The sequence below is a fragment of the Nerophis ophidion genome, linkage group LG28 (assembly GCF_033978795.1).
Source record: "Nerophis ophidion isolate RoL-2023_Sa linkage group LG28, RoL_Noph_v1.0, whole genome shotgun sequence".
Taxonomy (NCBI): Eukaryota; Metazoa; Chordata; class Actinopteri; order Syngnathiformes; family Syngnathidae; genus Nerophis; species Nerophis ophidion.
The window spans coordinates 8,940,517-8,967,176 of NC_084638.1; the positions used below are offsets into that span (position 1 = coordinate 8,940,517).

General features: G+C 40.9%; 1 protein-coding gene and 1 non-coding gene across 2 annotated transcripts in view; one reads left to right on the forward strand and one right to left on the reverse strand.

Moving 5' to 3' along the window:
* Positions 1-23,481, forward strand: part of rnf220a (ring finger protein 220a) — a 433,695-nt gene extending 410,214 nt beyond the window's left edge. The window contains 4 exon segments of the mRNA XM_061891442.1: positions 1,332-1,446; positions 9,704-9,815; positions 17,227-17,301; positions 21,290-23,481. Of these exon segments, the coding sequence (XP_061747426.1) occupies positions 1,332-1,446; positions 9,704-9,815; positions 17,227-17,301; positions 21,290-21,361 (374 nt within the window). The 3' untranslated portion in view covers positions 21,362-23,481.
* Positions 23,482-25,536: 2,055 nt separating this feature from the next.
* Positions 25,537-25,610, reverse strand: trnaf-gaa (transfer RNA phenylalanine (anticodon GAA)). The gene has a single exon. It is a non-coding gene; the product is annotated as a tRNA-Phe (tRNA).
* Positions 25,611-26,660: the final 1,050 nt, after the last annotated feature.

Sequence of the window (26,660 nt, forward strand, 5' to 3'; positions counted from 1 at the left end):
TATACAGCATTATTTACATGTGAATAACATAAATACAGTCCATTTTACAGCATTATTAACATGTGAATAATATAAATACAGTCTATTATACAGCATTATTCACATGTGAATAATATAAATACAGTCTATTATACAGCATTATTCACATGTGAATAATGTAAATACAGTCTATTATACAGCATTATTCACATGTTAATAATATAAATACAGTCTTATAATACAGCATTTCTCACATGTGAATAATATAAATACAGTCTATTATACAGCATTATTCACATGTTAATAATATGAATACAGTCTTATAATACAGCATTATTCACGTTGGAATAACAAATACAGTCTATTATACAGCATTATTCACATGTGAATAATATAAATACAGTCTATTATACAGCATTATTCACATGTGAATAATATAAATAAAGTCTGTTATACAGCATTATTCACATCTAAATAACATAAATACAGTCTATTATACAGCATTATTTACATGTGAATAATATAAATACAGTCTATTATATAGCATTATTTACATGTGAATAACATAAATATAGTCTATTATACAGCATTATTCACATGTGAATAATATAAATACAGTCTATTATACAGCATTATTCACATGTGAATAATATAAATACAGTCTATTATACAGCATTATTCACGTGTGAATAATATAAATACAGTCTATTATACAGCATTATTCACATGTGAATAATATCAATACAGTCAATTATACAGCATTATTCACATGTGAATAATATAAATACAGTGTATTATACAGCATTATTCACATGTAAATAACATAAATACAGTCTATTATACAGCATTATTCACATGTGAATAATATAAATACATTATGTGTTTACAGTACAGAAATATATAAACTCCATTAAATAGTCATCATTCAAATTAAAAATCTGGAAAAATAAATTGGTAAAAACAATCATATTCAAGTTAACTGCTAATTGTAAACATGCTATTGCAGCTTGTTAGCATTACAACTTTTTTAGCTAATTTTGCTAATATTTTCTGTCACTTTACGCTAAACGTTAGCATTTTAGTTTGGCTCCGTCTCAGCATTCAAACACAATTTGCACGGAAATGACATGTTCTTTAAAAAGTAATCTACATGTTGTACTGGTTTCGAAGGTGGAAACTACCAAAAGGCCCCCGCATCTTTTGATTGTCAGTCTGTGGCCCTCAGTGGAAAAAATACGTTTGGGCACCCCTGAGATAGAGATTTCCAGTTTTGGTAGACACAGCAGCCTTTTGATATTGGGCCCACGAAGAAGTGTGGTTGGAAAAGTCACCGGCATGTCGTGTGTCCACAGAGATGCCTTCGACGAGCAACGGCGAGAGCAGCAAGACGGACCCCAGCACTCCCTCGTCCTCCACGTCTTCCTCCTCCTGCGTCCCGCGCACCTGTAAAAACAGCGAGATCGAAAAGTACGTCCCTCTACAGTTTTGTTTTTACAAAATGAGGTCAAACTTGGATACTGTGAATGTTACTTAGACGAGACGTATCAATTGTTTTAGTAATCAAGTAGTCCATTGATTAGTTTGTTTACCGTATTTCCTTGAATACAGTATGCGCCTGCCTAGAATTACTGCCGGGTCAAACTCGTTTTGCAAAATATTATTTTATTAGCGCATGTGTAGAATTTCCACAGGGTCAAACTCGTCACGTCACGAGTGCCATTTCACCTGTCATCATTTTCAAAAATGGATGAGGCTGATTTCAATCATTTGAAATCGCATAAAAAGAAGAAGTCTAAGAGCTACTCAGTAGGATTCAAGGTCCAAGCTATTAAACATGCTAAAAAGAACAGTAAGCAGCTATGTTTTATTAATATACCGTAGCTGCGTGTGTCAAATATGAGTCATTAAATGACTCCCGCCTCCTGGTGGTAGAGGGCGCTAGTGATCCTTCTTGCGACTACTCGGCTGCAGAAGAAGTGACAACAAGCAGCAATCGTTAATTTTTTCCTCTCGCTTGCACTTTTAACATGGAGGATTACATATCTAAAATAAAACAGTTATCTAAACTGGACTTTCAATCGAAGCAGGAGGTAATAAAGGAAGATCTCCATCGAGACTTTTAAAACTGAAAAAGATAAGGAAGACTTCTATAAAAAAGTTATCGATGCTTTTGATCAGAAAGCATCATTTATAAGTAAAGGTAAGACCAAAATAACGTTGTTTTTTTAATTAAATGTGCTTTTCATGATGGTATCCTTACATCACACTCAAATTTATAAGCGCAGGCCTAAATTTACCGCATGCCTTTGGTAAGCGCCGGAGTGAGAAGAGGTTTTAAATGAATTAGCGCCCCGGCGGCAATTCGAGGAAATACGGTAATTTATCGAATAATCGGGTAAAACACACTTTATAACCTCAATCAATACGTTTTGTTGGGAAAAAACTTGAAATACAGACTATCAGAAATATAGTGAAGTGAAGTGAATTATATTTATATAGCGCTTTTCTCTAGTGACTCAAAGCGCTTTACATAGTGAAACCCAATATCTAAGTTACATTTAAACCAGTGTGGGTGACACTGGGAGCAGGTGGGTAAAGTGTCTTGCCCAAGGACACAACGGCAGTGACTAGGATGGCGGAAGCGGGAATCGAACCTGCAACCCTCAAGTTGCTGGCACGGCCACTCTACCAACCGTGCTATACCGCCCTAGACCGTCTTCTAACTTGTTGTACCTTCTTTATTATTGTTTTAAACCTTTTATTTGCCTTATTTTACCTTCCGTTTAACTTATTTTACTTTTTGTTTATCTTACATAAATGTATTTCAGGGTTTCCCACAGAGCTTTATTGTTAAGGCGGCTGCCTCCTTATTTCCAGGATCAAATATATAAGGTTCTGAACCACCATTTCTGCCAAAAATAGTAGTTCTTGACTCCTACAAAGTCTGCATGATTTGCATTGTCGTTGATGAGGAAGGGATCTGTGGTTCCTATACTTCTACGTCACACAATCGCATGTCTGGCTTCTTCATCATCTCTCAAAAAGTACCAAAATGAGATTGGTACTTTTTAGGAAGACTAATACAAAACCTCACAATAATGTCTTAAAAAACAGAATGGAATTTTATATTTTTTACTGAATGAGACGCCCAGAATGTACATGAAAATAAAGAATGTGGGATTTACAATATTAACTATGGAGGATAAAACACTGAATATTGACAACATATGAACGTCACCCCCCCTCTCCATCGTAATATTTTACAATCAAGCGAAACGCAAGAAAGATGCGAATAAAAAACGGTTTATTTTTGATGTTTTTAGACGGATTTGGCAACATTGACAAAAAATGTTTTGTTTTAGATCAGGCCTGGGCAATTATTTTGACTCGGGGGGTAAAATTTAGAGGGGGCCGGCATATCGGATTTTTAGGAGGACTAATACAGAACCTCACAATAATGTCTTAAAAAACAGAATGGAATTTTATATTTTTTACTGAATGAGACGCCCTGAATGTACATGAAAATAAAGAATGTGGGATTTACAATATTAACTATGGAGGATAAAACACTGAATATTGACAACTTATGAACGTCACCCCCCCTCTCCATCGTAATATTTTACAATCAAGCGAAACGCAACAAACACAGCGAAATATGAACGCGAAGGGTAAAAAAAAAAAAACCCAACCTACAATCTGATCTATGTGGTACATCACAAGCTTTAGACCAGGGGTGTCAAACTCAAATACAGAGTGGGCCAAAATTTAAAACTGAACAAATTAACCTTTTAGTAGGGACCCAAACAAGTTTTGCAATGAATATTGAACAAGCAAGGCTTAAATAGGGCAGCACAGTGGAACAGGGGTTAGTGCATCCGCCTCATTATACGAAGGTCCTGAGTAATCCTGGCTCAATCCCGGGCTCGGGATCTTTCCGTGTGGAGTTTGCATGTTCTCCCGGTGACTGCGTGGGTTCCCTCTGGGTACTCGGGCTTCCTCCCGTGGAACAGGCAGAGCTTATATAACGTTAATGGTGCAAAATCAACTTTCAAGAAACAAATGAAAAAACATCAGTGGTATATTACATAAAATCGTATGAAAAAAATGAATGCCTCTTTTCTATTTGCAGCCTTCTGAGGTAAATATCAACATTAACTTTTTCCACAGGCTAATAAATTTGAAAATAAAATAAAAATTAGGTGGGCGGGGTTTGGTGGTAGCGGGGGGTGTATATTGTAGCGTTCCGGAAGAGTTAGTGCTGCAAGGGGTTCTGGGTATTTGTTCCGTTGTGTTTATGTTGTGTTACGGTGCGGGTGTTCTCTCGAAATGTGTTTTGTCATTCGTGTTTGGTGTGGGTTCACAGTGTGGCGCATATTTGTAACAATGTTAAAGTTGTTTGTACGGCCACCCTCAGTGTGACCTGTATGGCTGTTGACCAAGTATGTATGTGTGAAAGCTGCATATATTATGTGACTTGGCCAGCACGCTGCTTATATAGAGGAAAAGAGGACGTGACGACAGGTTGTAGAGGACCGTGCCTTTAAGGCACGCTCCCAATATTGTTGTCCGGGTGGAAATCGGGAGAATGGTTGCCCAGAGAGATTTTCGGGAAGGGCTCTAAACTTCGGGAGTCTCCCGGGAAAATCGGGAGGGTTGGCAAGTATGAGTATTAGCGGTGAATGTGGTGTTACCGGCGGGCCAGCTCTAATGCTAATTTGATATTGCCTCAAGGCCCGCGGGCCAGAGTTTGACACCCATGCTTTAGAACTTTGTTGTAAAAATCTCATTCCGGGTCTGTCCCTGACACCCACATTTCAGGCTTCGGAAACAAAAAAATAAACCACATGATGTTAGTGCACCAGTCGGGTAAAATGAGCAAACTACATGAATAACATCCTGTAATTTCTTTTTGATGTAAATTTTTTTTATCTTGATAGATTTTAAATGAACACAAACGAGTTGTCTGTCTATCTGTGTTGGCCCTGCGATGAGGTGGCAACTTGTCCAGGGTGTACCCTGCCGTCCGCCCGATTGTAGCTGAGATAGGCGCCAGCGACCCCGAAAGGGAATAAGCGGTAGAAAATGGATGGAGTTGACTGATGAACATTATCGCATCATTTATCAGAAAAGTACTATTAACCACAACATGTAAGTGTAAAAAACAACAAAAAACAACAGCATTATGATATGTACATTAACAGCAGTTTGATGTCATGGAAGCAGTAAGGAAAAAAATCTGTCGAAAATGTGTCTTCCTGCTGTAAAAAAAAGGCATGAATGCAGGACTATTAGTGGGTGATGGAAGCAGAACTTGCTTAAATCCAAGTATCAATTTGAAGGGATTCAAGTAGATGCAGAATGATAGCATTGGAACAAGCAGTCACCTCTCTCCCCTCCTCTTCCCTTAAATGCGTGTCCTCCATCCCTAAACGAAAATGAGATTTGTCTCCTTTGGTTACATTGATATATTGTGTGTGGCTCCCTCTGATCTCAGATGGGTAATGATCTGGTGGTCTCCCGCGGGCACCCCCCCCCCTCCCCCCGCCAGATAAATGAGCTCTCACACCCGGACACACACATTTACAAGCGCGCGCCACCTTAAACACTTTCCTCTCAAGATGAATGGCCCCTCCGATGTCGCCCGTGTGATTGCCGGCAGATTTGGTGCGGCAGCCACAACAAGACGGAGAGATGCTCTTGTTGTTTGATGCAATACTGAAACTGTGTTAGCACGAAAGTGCGTATCTCATCACTTTAAAGAACAGCAAAGAGACGGTTATGTATTTGTAATTCTGAAGTTGTATCGAGGCAGTGGCGTGAATAACAATATGGTCGACAGAAAAATTCAGCACGGGAAAAATGACATCTTAGTCGCCATAATTTTACTGGTTTTGACAGTTGCGATCGAAAGTTTGTATACACTTGTAAATAATAGAATATAAAGTACTTTATTGATCCCTGAGAGAAATTCAGCACCGCAGTTTGCTCACAATAGACAATAAACACTTAGGTATTTTTTTTACATGTGAATAACATAAATACAGTCTATTATACAGTTTTATTCACATGTGAATAATATAAATACAGTCTATTATACAGTTTTATTCACATGTGAATAATATAAATACAGTCTATTATACGGCATTATTCACATGTGGATAATATTAATACAGTCTATTATACAGCATTATTCACATGTGAATAATATAAATACAGTATTATACAGCATTCACATGTGAATAATATGAATACAGTCTATTATACAGCATTATTTACATGTGAATAATATAAACACAGTCTATTATACAGCATTATTCACATGTGGATAACATAAATACAGTCTTATTATACAGCATTATTCACATGTGAATAACAAATACAGTCTATTATACAGCATTATTTACATGTGAATAATATAAATACAGTCTATTATACAGCATTATACACATGTGAATAATATAGTCTATTATACAGCATTATTCACATGTAAATAATATAAATACAGTCTATTATACGGCATTATTCACATGTGGATAATATTAATACAGTCTATTATACAGCATTATTCACATGTGAATAATATAAATACAGTCTATTATACAGCATTATTTACATGTGAATAATATAAACACAGTCTATTATACGGCATTATTCACATGTGAATAACATAAATACATCTGATACACAACATTATTCACATGTGAATAATATAAATACAGTCTATTATACAGCATTATTTACATGTGAATAATATAAACACAGTCTATTATACAGCATTATTCACATGTGAATAACATAAATACAGTCTATTATACGGCATTATACACATGTGAATAATATAAAGACAGTCTATTATACGGCATTATACAGATGTGAATAATATAAATACAGTCTATTATACAGCATTATTCACATGTGAATAACATAAATACAGTGTATTATTACAGCATTTTTTACATGTGAATAACATAAATACAGTCTATTATACAGTTTTATTCACATGTGAATATTATAAATACAGTCTATTATACAGCATTATTCACATGTGAATAACGTAAATACATTCTATTATAAAGCATTATTCACATGTTAATAATATAAATACAGTCTATTATACAGCATTATTCACATGTGAATAATATAAATACAGTCAATTTCAAAAGGTAAAATTCTGTCGACTTCTCAGTCGACAGAATTTTACCATTAATAGTAGACGTTTTCCGACTGTAAGAACTTTTTGGAGTTCCTCAAACTTTTTTAGTCACTGGGACCAAAGGACTACGGCCCTCAGATGCTAGAACCGTTTTAGCTTCTACTCTTTGAGTCAGGGTCTGAACTGAGTCCCATAGGACAGTGTTTTTAACCTATCTTGAGCCAAGGCACATTTTTTGCGTCGGAAAAAATGCAGAAATCATTAAAAAAACTATAGTAAAAAGTCGTCGTCACAATTGTTGGCTATGACTTTAAAACATACCCAAGCACGCATCGATATAGCTCTTGTCTCAAAGTAGGTGTACTGTCACCACCTGTCACATCACGCGGACTTATTTCTGACTTGATTCTGTGTCTTGCGCTCCTATTTTGGTGGCTTTTTTTTGGTATTTTCCTGTAGCAGTTTCATGTCTTCCTTTTAAGCAATATTTCCCGCATCTACTTTGTTTCAGCAATCAAGAATATTTCAGTTGTTTTTACCCGTCTGAGTGGGGGGACATTGTTGATTGTCAGGTCATGTTCTGATGTAAATTGTCTTTGCTCCACAGTAAGTCTTTGCTGTCGCCCAGCATTCTGTTTTTGTTTACTTTGCAGCCAGTTCCGTTTTAGATTTGTTCTGCATAGCCTTCCCCTAAGCGTCAATGCCTTTTCTTAGGGGCACTCACCTTTAGTTTATTTTTGGTTTAAGCATTAGTTGCTGTGACGTCGTCGTGCGGGTTCCAAGGACCACCAAGGAAGGACATGACTTCGATCAGTTTGACTTTCTTTATTTTTCAATAAACACCTCAGTCCAGGTCGCCTTTCCGCTCGCTCGCTCGTCTGTCTTCGGCTCTCCGTCAGCTGCACTCCTGCTTCTTACAGTCTCTCCGCCTCTCTCTTTGATTTTTCACGGCTGCTGCCCTTTTAACCAGTGCGAGAGGATTGCATGATTGTCCCCAGGTGCGTGATCTACGCACCTGATCTTGATCGAGGTTTCGCATCGCAGCTCGCTCTCCGTCGCAGTCTCCTCGCCGCCAGCGTTCCCTGCCTTTCAGTTGGACCGTCGGCTCTGCCTCTCCACAGTTACCTTTTTACCTGTTTCCGACGTCTACAAAGCAATTAGCTACAAGCTTCCACCTACTGGTATAGAAGAGTATTACATAGGGATGCACCGAAATGAAAATTTGTGGCCGAAGCCGAATAAAATTTAAACGCTTGGCCGAATACCGAAAAATGGATGCAGTTTTTCACAATTTTTTTAATATTGCATAAATAGCCTAGAAAAAATATTTAGACATGTTTTTCAAATGAAGTATTTTTTTTTATTGAATATTGACATTTTTTTTAAATTCCAGTAGCCTTTGCTTTTCAAAAAAAAGCACAAAGTTTTTCATTTATATTAGGCCTTCAAACAAAACATGCATTCCCCCCCCAAAAAATAAAGTGCATTAAAGTGGATAAACCCACAACAAATGAATTATTGTCCTTTTGGCAAAAGTCTGCTTAGCCACAGTAGATATGCTAATAATGTAAACAGAAGGCTCAAGTAAATCTCAATAAAGTGTGTGCTTGTAACCTCATACACTTATACAGGTAGCCTACACAACAGGCTAAGAATGTAAACAGAGAACCCACTAAATCTCAATTAAGTGTGTGCTTGTAACCTCATACACTTATACAGGTAGCCTACACAACAGGCTAAGAATGTAAACAGAGAACCCACTAAATCTCAATAAAGTGTGTGCTTGTATCCTCATACACTTATACAGGTAGCCTACACAACAGGCTAATAATGTAAACAGAGGCCCCACTAAATCTCAATAAAGTGTGTGCTTGTAACCTCATACACTTACACAGGTAGCCTACACAACAGGCTAATAATGTAAACAGAAGGCTCAAGTAAATCTCAATTAAGTGTGTGCTTGTAACCTCATACACTTATACAGGTACACAACATATCCCAACGTCACCGCGTCAAAAAATTGCGTCACACGCCACTATTCGGCCTCGTTTTCAACTCATTCCCCCGAAGGCCGAATGTGGCTTTTTTTTGCCATATTCGGACGAATATATTCGGTTACCGATTAGTCGGTGCATCCCTACTATTACACGGTTACTCTGCCCAGCTCTAGAAAGTACAGACACTCAACAACAAAAACATAATTGGCAGACTATGATTACTGGTGTGCAAAAAAAATATTTTTAACCCATCCATCCATTAAACACTGCCATAGGAACTGAAATTCGTCGATGTTTGGCGATTGGTTGAACTGACGAGCTACGAGCTGTCATTTTTAAAAAAGTCTCACAGAGATCGCAACTGGAAAAATAGTCTCACCACCGGGTTTCCCTACCAAAGTTTTGCTTTGAGATCAAAAACTGTTATTGGTTAAAACCTGACCATGTTTTTGTCCGGGGGTGAACGCACAAAAGTCATTATTTCACCCCACCATGTATGAAAGTGGTGTAGTGTTGTTGAGGCTGGTCCATGTCAAGACTTGTAACGTATAATCTCTCTTTACCCGTCCTCAAGAGTAACAGAAGAGGATTCCACAGCCACCACCATGGAGGCTCTGAAGGCTCGAATCCGAGAGTTGGAGAAGCAGATACTGCGAGGCGACCGATACAAATGTCTCATCTGCATGGTGAGTATTTAGAATATAGCAGGCGAGTCTTACCGCCTTTTGTCTGACTCCACGTCACTCCCCGATATTTCTAAATAATACCAAGGCAGAGGGATTTGTCTGGTCTGATAAGTCCTATTTCTGTGCCAAGGCTACGTTCACACTGCAGGATATGATGCCTAATTTTGTTAAATTCCCATCTGTACCTTACTAGCCTATATAGATCAACCATTTATATACACACAGTGTTTCCCCCAGAAAATTTATTTGTTGAGGTGGTGTCTCTCCGACGGACAGACCGGGTAAGGGTGTGGGTGGGTGTAAGGATCGGTGTAACTCAGCCTGTCGCCACCACAGCCTAAGGGGGAATAGACTACAGACTGCGGTGAAGTAGGCCGGCTTCGTCGCGTGAAGAAGCCTACAATTTTTGGTTGTGTTTTCCGCTCCATTTGCTGAATCAATCAATCAATGTTTACTTATATAGCCCTGGATCACTAGTGTCTCAAAGGGCTGCACAAACCACTACGACATCCTCGGTAGGCCCACATAAGGGCAAGGAAAACTCACACCCAGTGGGACGCCGGTGACAATGATGACTATGAGAACCTTGGAGAGGAGGAAAGCAATGGATGTCGAGCGGGTCTAACATGATACTGTGAAAGTTCAATCCATAATGGATCCAACACAGCCGCGAGAGTCCAGACCAAAGCGGATCCAACACAGCAGCGAGAGTCCCGTTCACAGCGGAGCCAGCCAGCAGGAAACCATCCCAAGCGGAGGCGAATCAGCAGCCGATACACAGGCGAGCGGTACATCCTGGGTCCTGACTCTGGACAGCCAGTACGTCATCCATGGGCACCGGATCGGACCGAACCCCCTCCACAAGGGAGAGTGGGACATAGGAGAAAAAGAAAAGAAACGGCAGATCAACTGGTCTAAAAAGGGAGTGGCGATATAAGATATATATCTATGTCTTGATTGGATTATCCAGAGAATAGTGCTCGATACCGTGGTAGAGCGCAATATTTGGGGGGAAAAATGACAAGACTACTTCATCTCTACAGAACTGTTTAATCTCCTGATGATTGAGGGAACCCCTCATGAAACACTTCTGTAGAGATGAAGTAGTCTTGTCATTTTTCCCACTCCTAGATATATATATCTATATATTTTTCCCGTAAAGTAAAAACAAAACAGTCCTGGTTACTTGAGATACGAAGTATGTCATTACTATGCCACACGCTGACATATGTTCAACTCATCATGCCTAATTTATTACAGCATGTAGTTGATTTTTACTACGTAAATGTTATATTTTTATCAACATGTGATAGCAGGGACCCTGCCATTCAAAACCAGGCTGCTACATTACTAATTATTAATGTAACTATAGCCGAAAAAATAGTACAATAGCAATAGGAAAGACTATTCATCCCTAAACACCATGGAGTTCATGTAGGCTTCATGATGCACTTATTACATTATTATATCAACTATCAGAGACAGCTTCAGGAAACTTAATTTAACAAAGTGTCCTTTTTTGTTGCTTCAACATAGCTCAACACAGAAAAAGGTAAAGTGAAATAACTTCATTGTTAATTGTTAACTGTAGGTCTCTCCGACAGAGAGGGCTTTGTTGTCCATAACACACGGGCGACGACAGAATTATCTCGTTCTGCTCCGTGGGTGATCTCTTTATCCCACCGCTGCCACCATGAAGTGTTATTGTACCTGTATAAATAATACACTGGGTATTTAGGACTGGAACATGCTTTATTTCAGCCCGGTTGTTTACATAGCCAGCATAAGAGTCGTGGTGTTACATCCTAAAAGGTCCTTCCGCGTCATATCCGTTCCCAGCACATATCACGACACTTGTTGTCACTTCTTCTGCAGCCGAGTAGTCGCAAGAAGGATCACTAGCGCCCTCTACCACCAGGAGGCGGGAGTCATTTAATGACTCATATTTGACACACGCAGCTATGGTATATTAATAAAACATAGCTGCTTACTGTTCTTTTTAGATAGATTAGATTAGATAGTACCTCATTTATTTTGTCAGGAGATTTCCTTCAGGAAAATTAACATTTTCAGCACAATCCCATTCAAGATCAAACAAACATTACAGGGAGACAGAACAGGATCGCTGACGGGTCTGCCAGCTTCCAGCGCCCCTTACAAAAAAGATGAGATACAGGTAAACAAAATTAAAATAAAATAAAAAAATCGGTCTTAGCCTGGACCCTGGAGAGGGGGTGCAGACTGAGGCCAAGGGAAAAAAACAACAACTCATAGCCATAGAACACTTTCTCTTACATGTGTGTAAGAGGGAAACATCAAAGAACACAGAGGACATTAAAGACATTAAAGCAGCAGATACAACCAGACACTTTTACATACAGCTATGAATAAAAAGTAAAAGAAACATATCCACTGTGGTGGCCTCTGCGGTGTTCCACGCCATCGTCCGCTGGGGTGGAGGGAGCATGGCCAGAGACAGGAGCAGACCCAACAAAGCAACCAAGACAGCCGACTCCACTCTCGGCCAGTTTCCAGTCCGCATGGATGAGCGAGGACACGGCCAAGGTGACTGAGGTGTCCGACACCTGCTCACCCAGCCAAGACACCGCGAAGCCTCTCCGTCCCAGTAGCTCAGTGCTAGCTCCGCAGCCCTGTCCCCTCATCCGCATCTCCTCCAGTCCCTCCAAACCGACTCCGGTGTAGTAGAGACCCAGCAGCTGGTTTCCATGGCCAAAAGGCTCCCGGGACGCAGATCCAGAAGTCCACAAAAAAATCACCACAGAGGTCACGAAAGTGCCACCCCTTGTCAAAACACATGAAAACAAGAAGGAAACACAAAAGGAAGACACAAGAGCACAGAGCTCTTGCCTAAAGCAGCCACTACAGCAGCGCCATCCTGGGAATTTTTTTTTTTTTTTTAGCATATTGAATAGCTTGGACATTAAATCCTACTAAGTAGCTCTTAATCTTCTTCCTTTTATGCGGATTCAAGTTATTGAAATCAGCCTCATCCATTTAGAAAAAGATGACAGGTGAGGTGTCAATCGTGACGTGACGAGTTTGACCCTGTGGAAATACTAAACTTGCGCTAATTATTTTGCGAAACAAGTTTGACCCGGCAGTTATTCAAGGCAGGTGCATACTATATACCTGGCGGCAATTCAAGGAAATACGGTAAGTCGCTCCGGATTATATGTCGCAATTTATAGTCCGAAAAATACGGTATGTAGTCGTACTGTTTGCATTGACATAAAAAAATTCTGATATGGGTCACATATGGGGGAAAAAAAATGAGCTGCAGTGTGAACCTAGCCAAATACACAACTGGCATAACATAACCCAAACAAGGGGAAACTAATAAGCAAATAATACAATTAAATATCAGCAGCTTATTAGTAAGAGCCTGTATCACCCTGTCTCTCCTTTTTGTGCATGAAGTAACTGTACGTCTCATTTTGTGGCCTTTGAAGGAATTTTCTCATTTTTTGGGGGAGTGCAGGCAGTGTTTTGTTTGTCTTGGTCTGTCGGAGCTCTCGCATGGCTTTGCAAGGCGCCTGAATGTGTGGTCGGTCCAAGAGACCTGGGGTCCCTGTCTAGTCCTACGTAACCGTCTGATGTGTTCTCTTCAAGGCCATTGAGAAAGAAGAATGCACACCTTTCTAAGAGTTCATAGTTGATATTTACTGATAGAACCCAGAGCCTGTCATCAGACGATACTGCAGAATTCTAAGTGGAGCAATAATGAATCAGTACCCCGTATTTATGGAACTGGATGTTAAAAGGTTGGGGGCAGGTAAAAAGATGCCAGGATTGATTAGCCACTCAGATCAATAACAAAGGCTACACGCTCATCTGTGGCGTATCGTCAATAGCGATATTCATTGGATTCTCCACGTCCCACCCCTGCCAGTAGTTTCTGGACCCCAATTTGTGTCAGCGACCCGTTTTGTTCATCATTCAAGTGTGGGGACAGTGCGGCGTCTCCGTGGGTAATTACGGACGCCTGCACTTCTTAAAGGTCGCCGGGTGTCCTCGGTGACACGGGGGGGACACGGCACAGCAATCGATCACCCGCCGCTCCCGAGACCCACGGCTTTTCTCCCCCCATCCGTCACTGTCCCTCGTCGGCCGGGGGTTTACGCAAATATGTGCGCGTCCTTTATCGGCGGACGTCTTCAAACAAATCAGTCACGGCCCGGTATCGGTGCCTTCCTCGCGCTCGGTGTCAATGTCAGCTCTTTGCGAGTCTGCAGGTTGTAGGAACAGCATTCCTGCCTCAGCTTGCACAACGGATACTTCAAGGGGAACTGCACTTTTTCTTCTGAACCTGGCCCATCAGTCACAAAAAGAAACGGCGAACAATAGAATTTGCCGTATTTCTTAAAGTAACCCTCCAATGTTTTAGCTGCATGATAGGAAATCAAATAGTGTTCGTCCTTCGCTTTGTGGTAGGTTGCTACGGACGTTATTAAATTCTGTTGTTGACTGGTTTTTTCATACCGTGTTGAAGTGGAAATGTTTGCCTCGGCATTTTGATGGTGTGGCACCGAACGGAGACGTTGACATGCGGAGTTTCAAGCACTCTTCGTTCTCTAGCAGGTGACTTTTCAAATGACGCTGCATATTAGCAGTAATGCTATTTTTTGTAGCAATTTTTTGGGCCAACACTTGACAAATTACGGTTTCGTTCGACATATTCCCGCTTGAAGCCAAACCACCGCCAAACGATGGACCCCCTGCTGTTTTTCTTGGGAATTAATTCTTCCTTCATTCGCACCTTCTTTCTCTCGTATTACCACTCACAGAGACAAACCTGCGATATATCGTGTATATCGATATATCGCCCAGCCCTACTTCAAGGGGAACCGAACTTTTTCTTTGGAAACTGGCCTATCAGTCACAAAAATAAACGTCATTAAAAGTCGGCTAACAATAGAATTTGCTCTATTTCTTAAAGAAACCCTCCAATGTTTTAAATACAGGTATACAGTCATGATCAAAAGTCAGGGCTGTCTTGAGTTGCCAATCATTTCTACAGCTGGGTCTCAAACACGCGGCCCACGGGCCAATTGTGGCCCGCGAGACTTTATACTGCGGCCCGCACATTGATGTGGAAATTTAATGTTAATGCGGCCCGCAAGTTTTATATGAATGGCGCTTTACAGCATCATACTTGTATACCCTCGATTTTTCCCGGGAGACTCCCAATCTTCAGTGCCCCTCCAGGGTTAATCATTCTCCCGAATTTCAGCCAAACATCAATATTAAGGGGGCACCGTGGAGCCTCAGCCTTCAGCGTCCTCTACAACAAGTACAAACAGCGTGCTAGCCCAGCCACATGTTGTATTTGGCTTCTGTAAACGCAGTAAGCGACTGCAGCCACACAGGTCACACTGAAGGTGGCCGTATAAACAACTTCAACGCTGTTACATATATGCGCCACACTGTGAACTCACACCATACAAGAATGACAAACACATTTTGGAAGAACATCCGCACCGTAACACAACATAAACACAACATAACAAATACCCACAATCCCATGCAGCCCTAACTCTTCCGGGCTACAATATACACCCCCGTACACCCCAACCCCGCCCCCTATTGGCAAGTTTCACTGCAATAAGGTGCTTTTGGTAGCCATCACAGGCTTTTTGATAGGACTCCCCATTACATGTGGTGAAATGGCGACTGATGCATTTGCTGTCAGCTGAACCCACGAATGTTGAGTCCTGGTTAGTTCCTTGCCCCTCGTCTTTGCCGTCCTTCTGCTTTTAACATTTAGTCGGGTCTGACAGGCTCTTGGCTTTCAGTGGTGCACATGCTCTCATCTCTGTGTGTGTGTCTGTTCCGTGGGTGTGTGTGTGTTAGGGTTGTCCCGATCGGATATTTGGATCGGATCGGCCGCCGATATTTGCCCAAAAATGCGTATCGGCAAGGCATGGGAAAATGCCGATCCAGATCCAGTTTTTTAAAAAAAATTCCAGTCCGTGTTTTCCAACACCGATTTAAATAATACATTCCACTTTTCTGCCGCTCCCTAACTTCCGTTCCGCATTTTCCTGCACACCTTCAACACATCCACAGGTCCGTGTCCTAACAGTTTAGACGGCTGTGTGAATTAAAAGTTACCGGTAAAAATGTCAGCTGTGTGGGATTATTTTACCCTACAAAACAAAAAAGATGAAGAGGTGGAGTGCAAAACATGCCACAATAAAGTCAAGCGTGGTGGTAAAGTTGTAAGACATTTTAAAGACTGAGTGAGAGGCTTTTTAGTACAGCCTCACTCATCATTGATGAACACAGGAGCAGGCTGACACCTGAGCATCTTGAAGTGCTCGTTTTTGTTGGGAAGGATCTCCCCATTATCATCCCACTCAGGTTGTTTGTGTTTAGCCTTTTTTAATGTTTACAGCATTATTTGCACTTTAAACTGTTCACTTTTTTATTGTTTAATGATGCCATTTCTGATTGTCACGTATAATTTTGTCTATTTTGTGTTTATCCTCGAATACCAACTATTTTGTTTTATTCAAACTCACCCAATTCAGCTGACTAGTTGTTAACAAGAGTACTAAAACCCTTTTCAACATGAATAAGACAACTAAGTAGGATAAATAACTTTAAACTTTAATACAAGCTCGGATAGGCCAATATCGACCGGTATTGGTATCGGATCGGAAGTCCAAAAACATCGGTATCGGATCGGAAGTGCAAAAACCTGGATCAGGACATCCCTAGTGTGTGTGTGTGTGTGTGTGATCAGAACAAGCTGCCACCTTTCGCTCCCCACCCCTTCTCCTCCCTTGACAACCCCTCCTCCCTTCCGCAGAAGAAGCCTGCTGTCCAGTCAGGTGTGGAAATCAAGAAACTAGGGGCGTGGCCAGGTCCTCGGCCTTTGGCCAACGAGGTCGGAGAGAGGCTGCCTAAGTCCCTCCCCCTCGGCCTGTACTACCTGTACAGGGGCCTTGTGATTGGCGGCTACGGCAGCGGCTTAAAGAGGCTCCTCCCACAGCCTCTACGGAGGGTAAGGCACTCCGCCCCCCACCCCCGCCACCACTCCCCGAAAGCATCCTCCCGCATCTTTCCGTCCCGTTTGAGAGGGAAAGCAAGCATGAGCGGGGCTGCCTCCATCATCTCCTCCCCGAGCCTGCTCCCCTCGATATTGTCCTATGCAGGTCCCCCTACACCCCCCCCCCCCCCCACCTCCCATGCTGCCTTGCTTAGTGGTTCTGTGGCTGCCGCTGGTGTTGTCGTCTCGTTGTCCGTGGTTTGATGCGCTGGGTTGGTCTTTGTCATAGTTTTGTTGTTGTTGTTGTTGTTGTTGTTGTCTTGTATTATTTGACTTGATCACTCCCCGTTTGTGTCCCGTGAATATCAGGTCAACCTTTCCTTGTCTCTGTGTTTGCAGGACTCCTACACGATGCCACTCACGTCCATACAGTGTTGGCATGTCCACTGTGAAGAATGCTGGCTGCGGACGCTGGTACGCAACACACCCACAACGCCTCTTTAGTCAAAATCTTGCATAGACTATCAGGCCTCGAATATTTACTTCTACCTAGGGCCCCAAAACAGGCATTACATGTTAGAATAAGACACAAAGTAAACATCCTTTAACTCCTCCCATAACCGCTATTTTTATTTTTTATTGGGACTCCTGGTGCATCTGTGGTTGATTTTAAAGGGCTATATAAATAAAGTTGGTATGGTAGATGTTTTTCCATGAAAAGCCTAAATCTCCCTCCTGCTGAGTGAAAAACAAGAATAATATTTTTTTTTAGGTGTAATTGTGCCCTTCAACCACCAGATGGCGCCAGAAAACCATGAGCATTTTCAGAGGTTTGACGAGCACAATCGAGGTGAACTGTGAAATATATTTATATAGCGCTTTTCTCTAGTGACTCAAAGCGCTGTGCCTAGTGAAACCCAATATCTAAGTTATATTTAAAGCAGTGTGGGTGGCACCGGGAGCAGGTGGGTAAAGGGTCTTGCCCAAGGACACAACGGCAGTGACTAGGATGGCGGAAGCGGGAATCAAACCTGCAACCCTCAAGTTGCTGGCACGGCCACTCCACCGACCGAGCTATACCGCCTCACGCGGCCATTAAACGGCTGCAATGTCACATATAAGCCATCCATTTTCTACCGCACGGCAGGTAATGAAGTAATGCAGGTAATGTGAATTAATTTAACTCTTTCTTATTCCAAATTAATAGTTTTTTTTAAGTTGCAAGTGATAAATTATTATTTAGAGAAATGAAAATAAATGTAAGACTGTCAATAAACATGAATTTACAAGAAACAAACAATAAATGAGCCAAACAAGATCGTGCAAAAGCAATACGGTAAAAAGGGTTTGAATAAAAAGTAAAATTGCTAGGTAAAAATAATGAAATAATAAAAGTGCGACAAATTGGAATGAAATAGAAGAGAAGAAAACGCACATTCACAAACTTTTGACAAAAATAATAATAAAATATATACATAAGGCAATAAAAAAAACAGGCATGGCACTGAGGAGTTGATGTAAAACGCCACCTTTCCTAATCAACTAACACAAAAAAGGAAGACGAAGCGGAAAATTGCAAGGACGAGGAGGATAAGACGGAGAGACAACAACAAGTAGCACATGTACAAATATAAAAGTGATAGCAAAGAAGCAAATAGTGAAGTAAATGTTAATAAACACATAAATGCATCATTACACTACAAATGGATCAATACAAATACCAATAGAAATACACAAGCAGGGAAGTTGTCACGTTGTGTAAATGGTAAATAAAAAGAGAATACAATGACAGGGAAAGGTCCTGCTTTTGTACGAATGTGCGTTTTTGTGTGTATGAATGGCTGTTTGGGGCTAAATTGGCATGTTTTTTAAATCTTTTTTTCTAAATTGTTCGACATTCCATTCAGCCGGCTCTAAATCAGTTTCTAATATTTACAAACCCGAAAGCAGTGAAGTTGTCACGTTGTGTAAATGGTAAATAAAAAGAGAATGCAATGACAGGGAAAGGTCCTGCCTTTGTACGAATGTGCGTTTTTGTGTGTATGAAAGGGTATTTGGGGCCAAATCTGTATTTTTGTTATCTTTTTCTAAATTGTTTGACATTTTATTGGCCGGCTCTAAATCAGTTTCTAATATTATAACCCCCAAAAGCAGTAAAGCTGTCACGTTGTGTAAATGGTAAATAAAAAGAGAATACAATGACAGGGAAAGGTCCTGCCTTTGTACGAATGTGCGTTTTTGTGTGTATGAATGGGTATTTGGGGCCAAATCTGTATTTTTGTTATCTTTTTTCTAAATTGTTGGACATTCTATTGGCCGGCTCTAAAACAGTTTCTAATATTTACAAACCCAAAAGCAGTGAAGATGTCACGTTATGTAAAAGGTAAATAAAAAGAGAATACAATGACAGGGAAAGGTCCTGCCTTTGTACGAATGGCGTTTTTGTGTGTATGAATGGCTATTTGGGACAAAATTGGTAGTTTAGTTATCTTTTTTTCTAAATTGTTTGACATTCCATTCAGCCGGCTCTAAATCAGTTTCTAATATTTACAAACCCGAAAGCAGTGAAGTTGTCACGTTGTGTAAATGGTAAATAAAAAGAGAATACAATGACAGGGAAAGGTCCTGCCTTTGTACGAATGTGCGTTTTTGTGTGTATGAAAGGGTATTTGGGGCCAAATCTGTATTTTTGTTATCTTTTTCTAAATTGTTTGACATTTTATTGGCCGGCTGTAAATCAGTTTCTAATATTATAACCCCCAAAAGCAGTAAAGTTGTCACGTTGTGTAAATGGTAAATAAAAAGAGAATACAATGACAGGGAAAGGTCCTGCCTTTGTACGAATGTGCGTTTTTGTGTGTATGAAAGGGTATTTGGGGCCAAATTTGTATTTTTGTTATCTTTTTTCTAAATTGTTGGACATTCTATTGGCCGGCTCTAAATCAGTTTCTAATATTTACAAACCCAAAAGCAGTGAAGATGTCACGTTGTGTAAATGGTAAATAAAAAGAGAATACAATAATTTGCAGATCCTTTTCAACTTATATTCGATTCAACAGACTGCAAAGACAAGATACTTAATGTTCAAACTGGTTATTTTTTGCAAACATTCGCTCAATTGGAATTTGATGCCTGCTCCATGTTTCAAAAAAGCTAGCACAAGTGGCAAAAAAGACTAAGAAAGTTGAGGAGTGCTCATCAAAAACTTATTTGGAACGTCTCACAGGTGGGTGCCATGATTGGGTATAAAAGCAGCTTTCATGAAATGCTCACAAGGACGGGGCGAGGGTCACCACCTTGTCAACAAATTGCCTGAGCAAATTGTATAAAAACAACATTTCTCAACCGGCTTTTGCGAGGAATTTAGAATTTCCCAATCTATGCTCCGTAATATCATCAAAAGGTTCTCAGAATCTGGAGAAATCACTGCACGTAAGCGGCAAGGCTGAAAGCCAACATAGAATCCCTCAAAAAGCGACCTCAGTGTGTAAAGGATATCACCACATGGGCTCGGGAACTCTTCAGAAAACCAGTAAATTAAGTTTGTCAGTTGGAATGTTAAATATCTTGTCTTTTCAGTCTATCCAATTGAAAATAAGTGGAAGAGTATTTTCTTTTTATTTACCATTTACACAACGTGACAACTTCGCTACTTTTGGGTTTTGTAGTACTGTTGATAATGAATAATATTATTAACAATACAATTGTTTCGAATGCAACAATACATTTTTTTGTAATGATAACTTGAAATACAAAAGAAAGCAGATAAATAAGGGGGAAGAAAGAGAAACATTCTGTATTAACTTTATTGTCAGGTTCCTACACTGATGGCATCTATTAAACAAGACAGGAGGCAAAGAATCAAACAGAGACAGAATTACATTTGGACTCAGATCTTAGGAGAGACATGGCCACTGTACTCTCTGTACAGTCCTGCACCACACCCTGCCCAAGGATTGTACTCCTCCTTCTTTATTTGACTCCCCCCACCCCCCTGCCCACAGCTGCTTCCTGAGAAAAGTGGGTCGTAAACAGCGTTGCCTTCGGTTACCGAACAGTTCGAAGAAAGTTCGTCAAATAGTTAAAAAAGAGTTCCATGAAATAGTTCGTAAAACACTTCAAAAAGAGTTGCTCTGGAAGTTGGGCAGATCCTGCCATCTTTCCGCTTTGAAGTCTCAGTGGAGTTTTACGAGCCTTCTTCTTCTTGGTTGGTTTCAAAGACAGCCTTTTGTCTTCTTGTCAGGAACACAATGTAATACTGAGTTTTTTGTGATCATTTAGAAACAATTATTCCAACACTAATAGATTTCTTAAATTTCTTCATATTTCTGGTGTAATCATTTGTTGCCGACATTTATGAGCGAATCCCTTTTGGTTCCTAAGTGCGGACTTGTTTAATCTATCTTAAGTTGGCACACTGGGAAGGAAGTGTACATGTTTAAATTTCGGGTGTTGTTGACAGGGGAACAAGAAGCTGTGCCCGCAGTGCAACACCATCACCTCGCCGGGGGACCTGCGGCGTGTCTACTTGTAAAGAGCACACCCCCACCCACCCAGCCTCCGCCGTGGACCTCCCATTTCAACCACACCCCTACTTCCCCCCTTCGCGAGCTTCAGACCGCCCCCAAAGAGACACAGCTCGGGTTGGGGGGTGAGGGGGCGAACCAAACGTGAACGGACTCCTTAAAACACTGGATGTCAAATACCGACGAACCTTTTAGCGTCACCGGAGCTGAGGTCGGCCGCCCCACCCCTGCGCTCCGGTTCTGCTTCCACATCACGACTGGACTTTGCAATTCTAGAAGACGTCCGGACACTGCAAAATGAAGAAGACTCCCAGTTTATCATCGAGCGAACCATGGCATTAAACCCCACCCCCTCCCCCGTTAAGATGCAGTCCAAGCACATGTAAGTAAAGTCAGTGTATGTTTACAAAGTTCCCACGTCGATGCGTACCCGCCGTTTTGTAGAATATCAACGTCATGTTCTCCGTCTTCGGTTTGCAGAGAAAATGGCCTGCTTTATTTTCAGAACCAGCATCTCTGGCTGACGTTTCACTGTACAGAAGAAAAAAAAACAAACTCCAGGCTCGATGGTCAAGATTTAGGTGTCATTTTCCGCAGAGTACTTTGTCGAATCGTAGATCTAAAAGAGGAAGAAAAAAAAAAGCAAGCGACGATCTTTTATTTGTTCCAATGCGTGGAACTTCTTGATGCGCAAAACGGCACCAAGTAGGGCGGCATTTCACTCCAGCGCCGCTCCCACACCACTCCTGAGTTTCCACCGCAGCGATTCTCCACCAACCCTTCTCTTTCCCCTCCCCGTTATTCTCCGACCGCTTTGCCGCAGAGGTCAAAAGAAAGACAACTAGAGAGTTGCCCGAGGGAAGTCCGGGTCGAACCGGCGACCTCCTTTTTTGCGGCTTAACTCCCCCCTTCTCCGGCCGCGGGGTGGCGGTGTGCTTTGTGTTTGTAAAACTATGTATTCTGTGACGTCTGTATTGTTGTCCAAATAAAATAAAAAAAAAATGCTGAGATCAAGAAAATAAAACCTTCTCAAATATCACCAAACCCGAGTCATCAAATATAAGGTGTGCATTGTTGGGGGGGAAAAGGGGGAATGCGACAACAAATGCATGAGCTCACCCTCCACTTAACTGTTTTTGTTTCCCTCTCCTTGAAGTCCTTTTATCTCCTGGAGCGGCACGTCCGCCGCGGAGAAAACGGGACGTGGTCTGGGTTCACACGTGCGTGGTCTGGGTTCACACATGCGTGGTCCGGGTTCCCACATGCGTGGTCTGGGTTCACACATGCGTGGTCCGGGTTCACACATGCGTGGTCTGGGTTCACACATGCGTGGTCCGGGTTCACACATGCGTGGTCTGGGTTCACACATGCGTGGTCCGGGTTCACACATGCGTGGTCTGGGTTCACACATGCGTGGTCCGGGTTCACACGTGCGTGGTCTGGGTTCACACGTGCGTGGTCCGGGTTCACACGTGCGTGGTCCGGGTTCACACATGCGTGGTCCGGGTTCACACATGCGTGGTCTGGGTTCACACATGCGTGGTCCGGGTTCACACACGCGTGGGCCGGGTTCACACACGCGTGGGCCGGGTTCACACACGCGTGGTCCGGGTTCACACGCGTGGTCTGGGTTCACACGTGCGTGGTCTGGGTTCACACGTGCGTGGTCCGGGTTCACACGTGCGTGGGCCGGGTTCACACGTGCGTGGTCTGGGTTCACACGTGCGTGGTCTGGGTTCACACATGCGTGGTCTGGGTTCACACATGCGTGGTCTGGGTTCACACTTGCGTGGTCTGGATTCACACGTGCGTGGTCCGGGTTCACACATGCGTGGTACGGGTTCACACGTGCGTGGTCTGGGTTCACACATGCGTGGTCTGGGTTCACACATGCGTGGTCTGGGTTCACACATGCGTGGTCTGGATTCACACGTGCGTGGTCCGGGTTCACACATGCGTGGTACGGGTTCACACATGCGTTGGAAGTTTGGTCCCCAAAGATGACAAATTGCACAAGATAAATTATGTCACAGTTATTTTGTGTCTTGTATATTCTTGGAAATGGTACGTTGTCTGACCCGTTTGTAAACTACATTTGACATGAATTAAAATGGATTTTAAATCCCAATTTAACACTTTGGTCTCTTCTTTCTGTTCCCACGCACCGACCGACTGACCCGTTTATTCCACTTCTCCCAGGAAGTAGTTGGAGTTTCAAATGCTTTGGTACTAATTAATTAATTTAAAACCTCTTCTCACTCCGGCGCTTACCAAAGGCATGCGGTTAAAAATTTGAGTGTGATGTAAGGATACCATCATGAAAGCACATTTAATTAAAAAAACGTTATTCTGGTCTTACCTTTACTTATAAATGAAGTCCATGCCCAGCTCCTTCTGATCAAAAGCATCGATAACTTCTTTATAGAAGTCTTCCTTATCTTTCTTCAGTTTTAAAAGTCTCTCTGTCTCGATAGAGATCTTCCTTTATTACCTCCTGCTTCGATTGAAAGTCCAGTTTACAAAACTGTTTTATTAGGGTCCCCAGGCCCATTGCCAAAGGACTCCACAGGAGTCCTTTGGCAATGGGCCAAGGACCCTATTGAAACTGTAACGTTTTATTATTATTTCTTTCTTCCGCACCTATACTCGCCTATGCGCTGTATTTTGACCCCCTTAACATGCTTCAAAACTCACCAAATTTGACACATACGTCGGTATAGCAAACCTTCCCAACTTATTAGGCAGCCAAACTAGAAAAATCAAATTTGCACCCTAGCGCCCCCTAGGTAGGAAAGAAAAACAGACAGCTTGTAACTTCCGTTAGGAATGTCGTAGAAGCGCCCCCTAGGAAGGAAAGAAAAACAGACTGCTTGTAACTTCCGTTAGGAATGTCGTAGAGACATGAAACAAAATCCTCTATGTAGAACTGACTTAGACCTAGATTCCCCATTAGAAACTTCTATACCTAAAATCAACAGGAAGTTGGTAAAAACCCCTTCAAAACTAAATTATGGCAAAAAATGCATTTTTTGCCTCTTTCAGCTGTAATTTGACCCTCTTAAAATGCTTCAAAACTCACCAAACTTGGCAGACACATCAGGACTGGCAGAAATTGCGATCCAATGAAAAAAAAAAAAACAACTCAAAATTGCGCCCTTGCGCAATTTTTGAATAAAACAGAAAAAAATGCTTCTAGGAAGAAAACACAGACAAAACTGCTTGTAACTTCCGGTAGGAATGCCGTAAAGACATGAAACAAAAACCTCTATGTAGGTCTCACTTAGACCTACATTTAGATAATTGACATCCTTCGGCAAAAATCAACAGGAAGTTAAAAATTACCCCTTCAAAATAAAAGTTTTGTAAAAACCCGTCACCTTTTTCCAAACGTAAACTCCTCCCAGTGCGTTTGTCGTTTCGGCTTCAAACTCGCACAGGAGAGAGATTGAACCCTTTTGATTAAAACGGTCCAACAAAGTTTTGATTACTGCTCCGGTTTGGATTTTACACGCCTTCAAAGAACCCCTGCGCAAAGTTTCCTAAAAAATGTCATTTTTGCTTCTTTTAGCTGTAATTTGACCCCCTTAAAATGCTTCAAAACTCACCAAACTTGGCACACACATCAGGACTGGCAACAATTGCGAGATAATAAAAAAACCAAACCCCAAAACTCAAAATTGTGCTCTAGAGCCCCCTAGGAATACAACACAGACAAACTGCTCCTAGGAAGAAAACACAGACAAAACTGCTTGTAACTTCCGGTAGGAATGTCAGAGAGACATGAAACAAAAACCACTATGTAGGTCTCACTTAGACCTACATTTGAATAATTAACATACAAAAATCAACATATTTAATAGCTTGGACCTTAAATACTACTAAATAGCTCTTAATCTTCCTTTTATGCGATTTCAAATGATTGAAATCAGCCTCCACTCGTTCAAGGAAGTACGGTATGTGTCCCGACTGGTCTGGGAACTCCCTGGGATCCCCCAGGAAGAGCTGGACGAAGTGGCTGGAAAGAGAAGTCTGGGCTTCCCTGCTTAGGCTGCTGCCCCCGTGACCCAACCTCAGTTAAGTGGAAGAAATCACTTTCTCCAGGTCATTGAGACCATTTCAGTATTTTAAGAGCCACAGAAGGCTTAATAGTACAAAAGAACTAGTTAAGAAGAACACAGAGTTGTGCTGAAACCCAGGAATCGAACCAGGAACCTTCAGATCTTCGGTCTGACGCGCTTCCAATTGAGCTATTTCAGCTAGACCAGGGGTCACCAACACACCAGGTGGCCCGTAAGGACCAGATGAGTCGCCCGCTGGCCTGTTTTCTAAAAATAGCTCAAATAGCAGCACTTACCAGTTAACTGCCTCAATTTTTTAAATTGTATTTATTTACTAGCAAGCTGGTCTCGCTTTGCTGGACATTTTTAATTCTAATAGAGACAAAACTCAAATAGAATTTGAAAATACAAGAAAATATTTTAAAGACTTGGTCCTCACTTGTTGAAATAAATTCATTTATTTTTTTAACTTTGCTTCTTATAACTTTCAGAAAGACAATTTTAGAGAAAAAAATACAACCTTAAAAATGATTTTAGGATATTTAAACACATATACCTTTTAAATTCCTTCCTCTTCTTTCCTGACAATTTAAATCAATGTTGAAGTATTTTTATTTTTTATTGTAAAGAATAATAAAATACATTTTAATTTAATTCTTCATTTTAGCTTCTGTTTTTACGACGAAGAATATTTGTGCAATATTTCTTCAAATTTATGATTAAATTAAAAAAAAAATATTCTGGCAAATCTAAAAAATCTGTAAAATCTAATTTAAATCTTATTTCAAAGTCTTTTTAATTTCTTTTAAAATTTTTGTTCTGGAAAATCTAGAAGAAATAAAGATTTGTCTTTGTTAGAAATATAGCTTGGTCCAATTTGTTATATATTCTAACAAAGTGCAGATTGGATTTTAACCTATTTAAAACATGGCATCAAAACTCTAAAATGTATCTTAATCAGGAAAAATGACTAAATGATATTCCATGAATTTTTTTTTTTTAATTTTCAAAAAGATTCGAATCAGCTAGTTTTTCCCTTCATTTTTTTCGGTTGAATTTTGAATTTTAAAGAGTCGAAATTGACGATAAACTATGTTTCAACATTTAATTTTCATTTTTGTCCTGTTTTCTCCTCTTTTAAACCGTTCAGTTAAGTGTTTTTCTCATTTATTTTCGACAAAAAAATAGTTTTTCCCTTCATTTTTTTCGGTTGAATTTTGAATTTTAAAGAGTCGAAATTGACGATAAA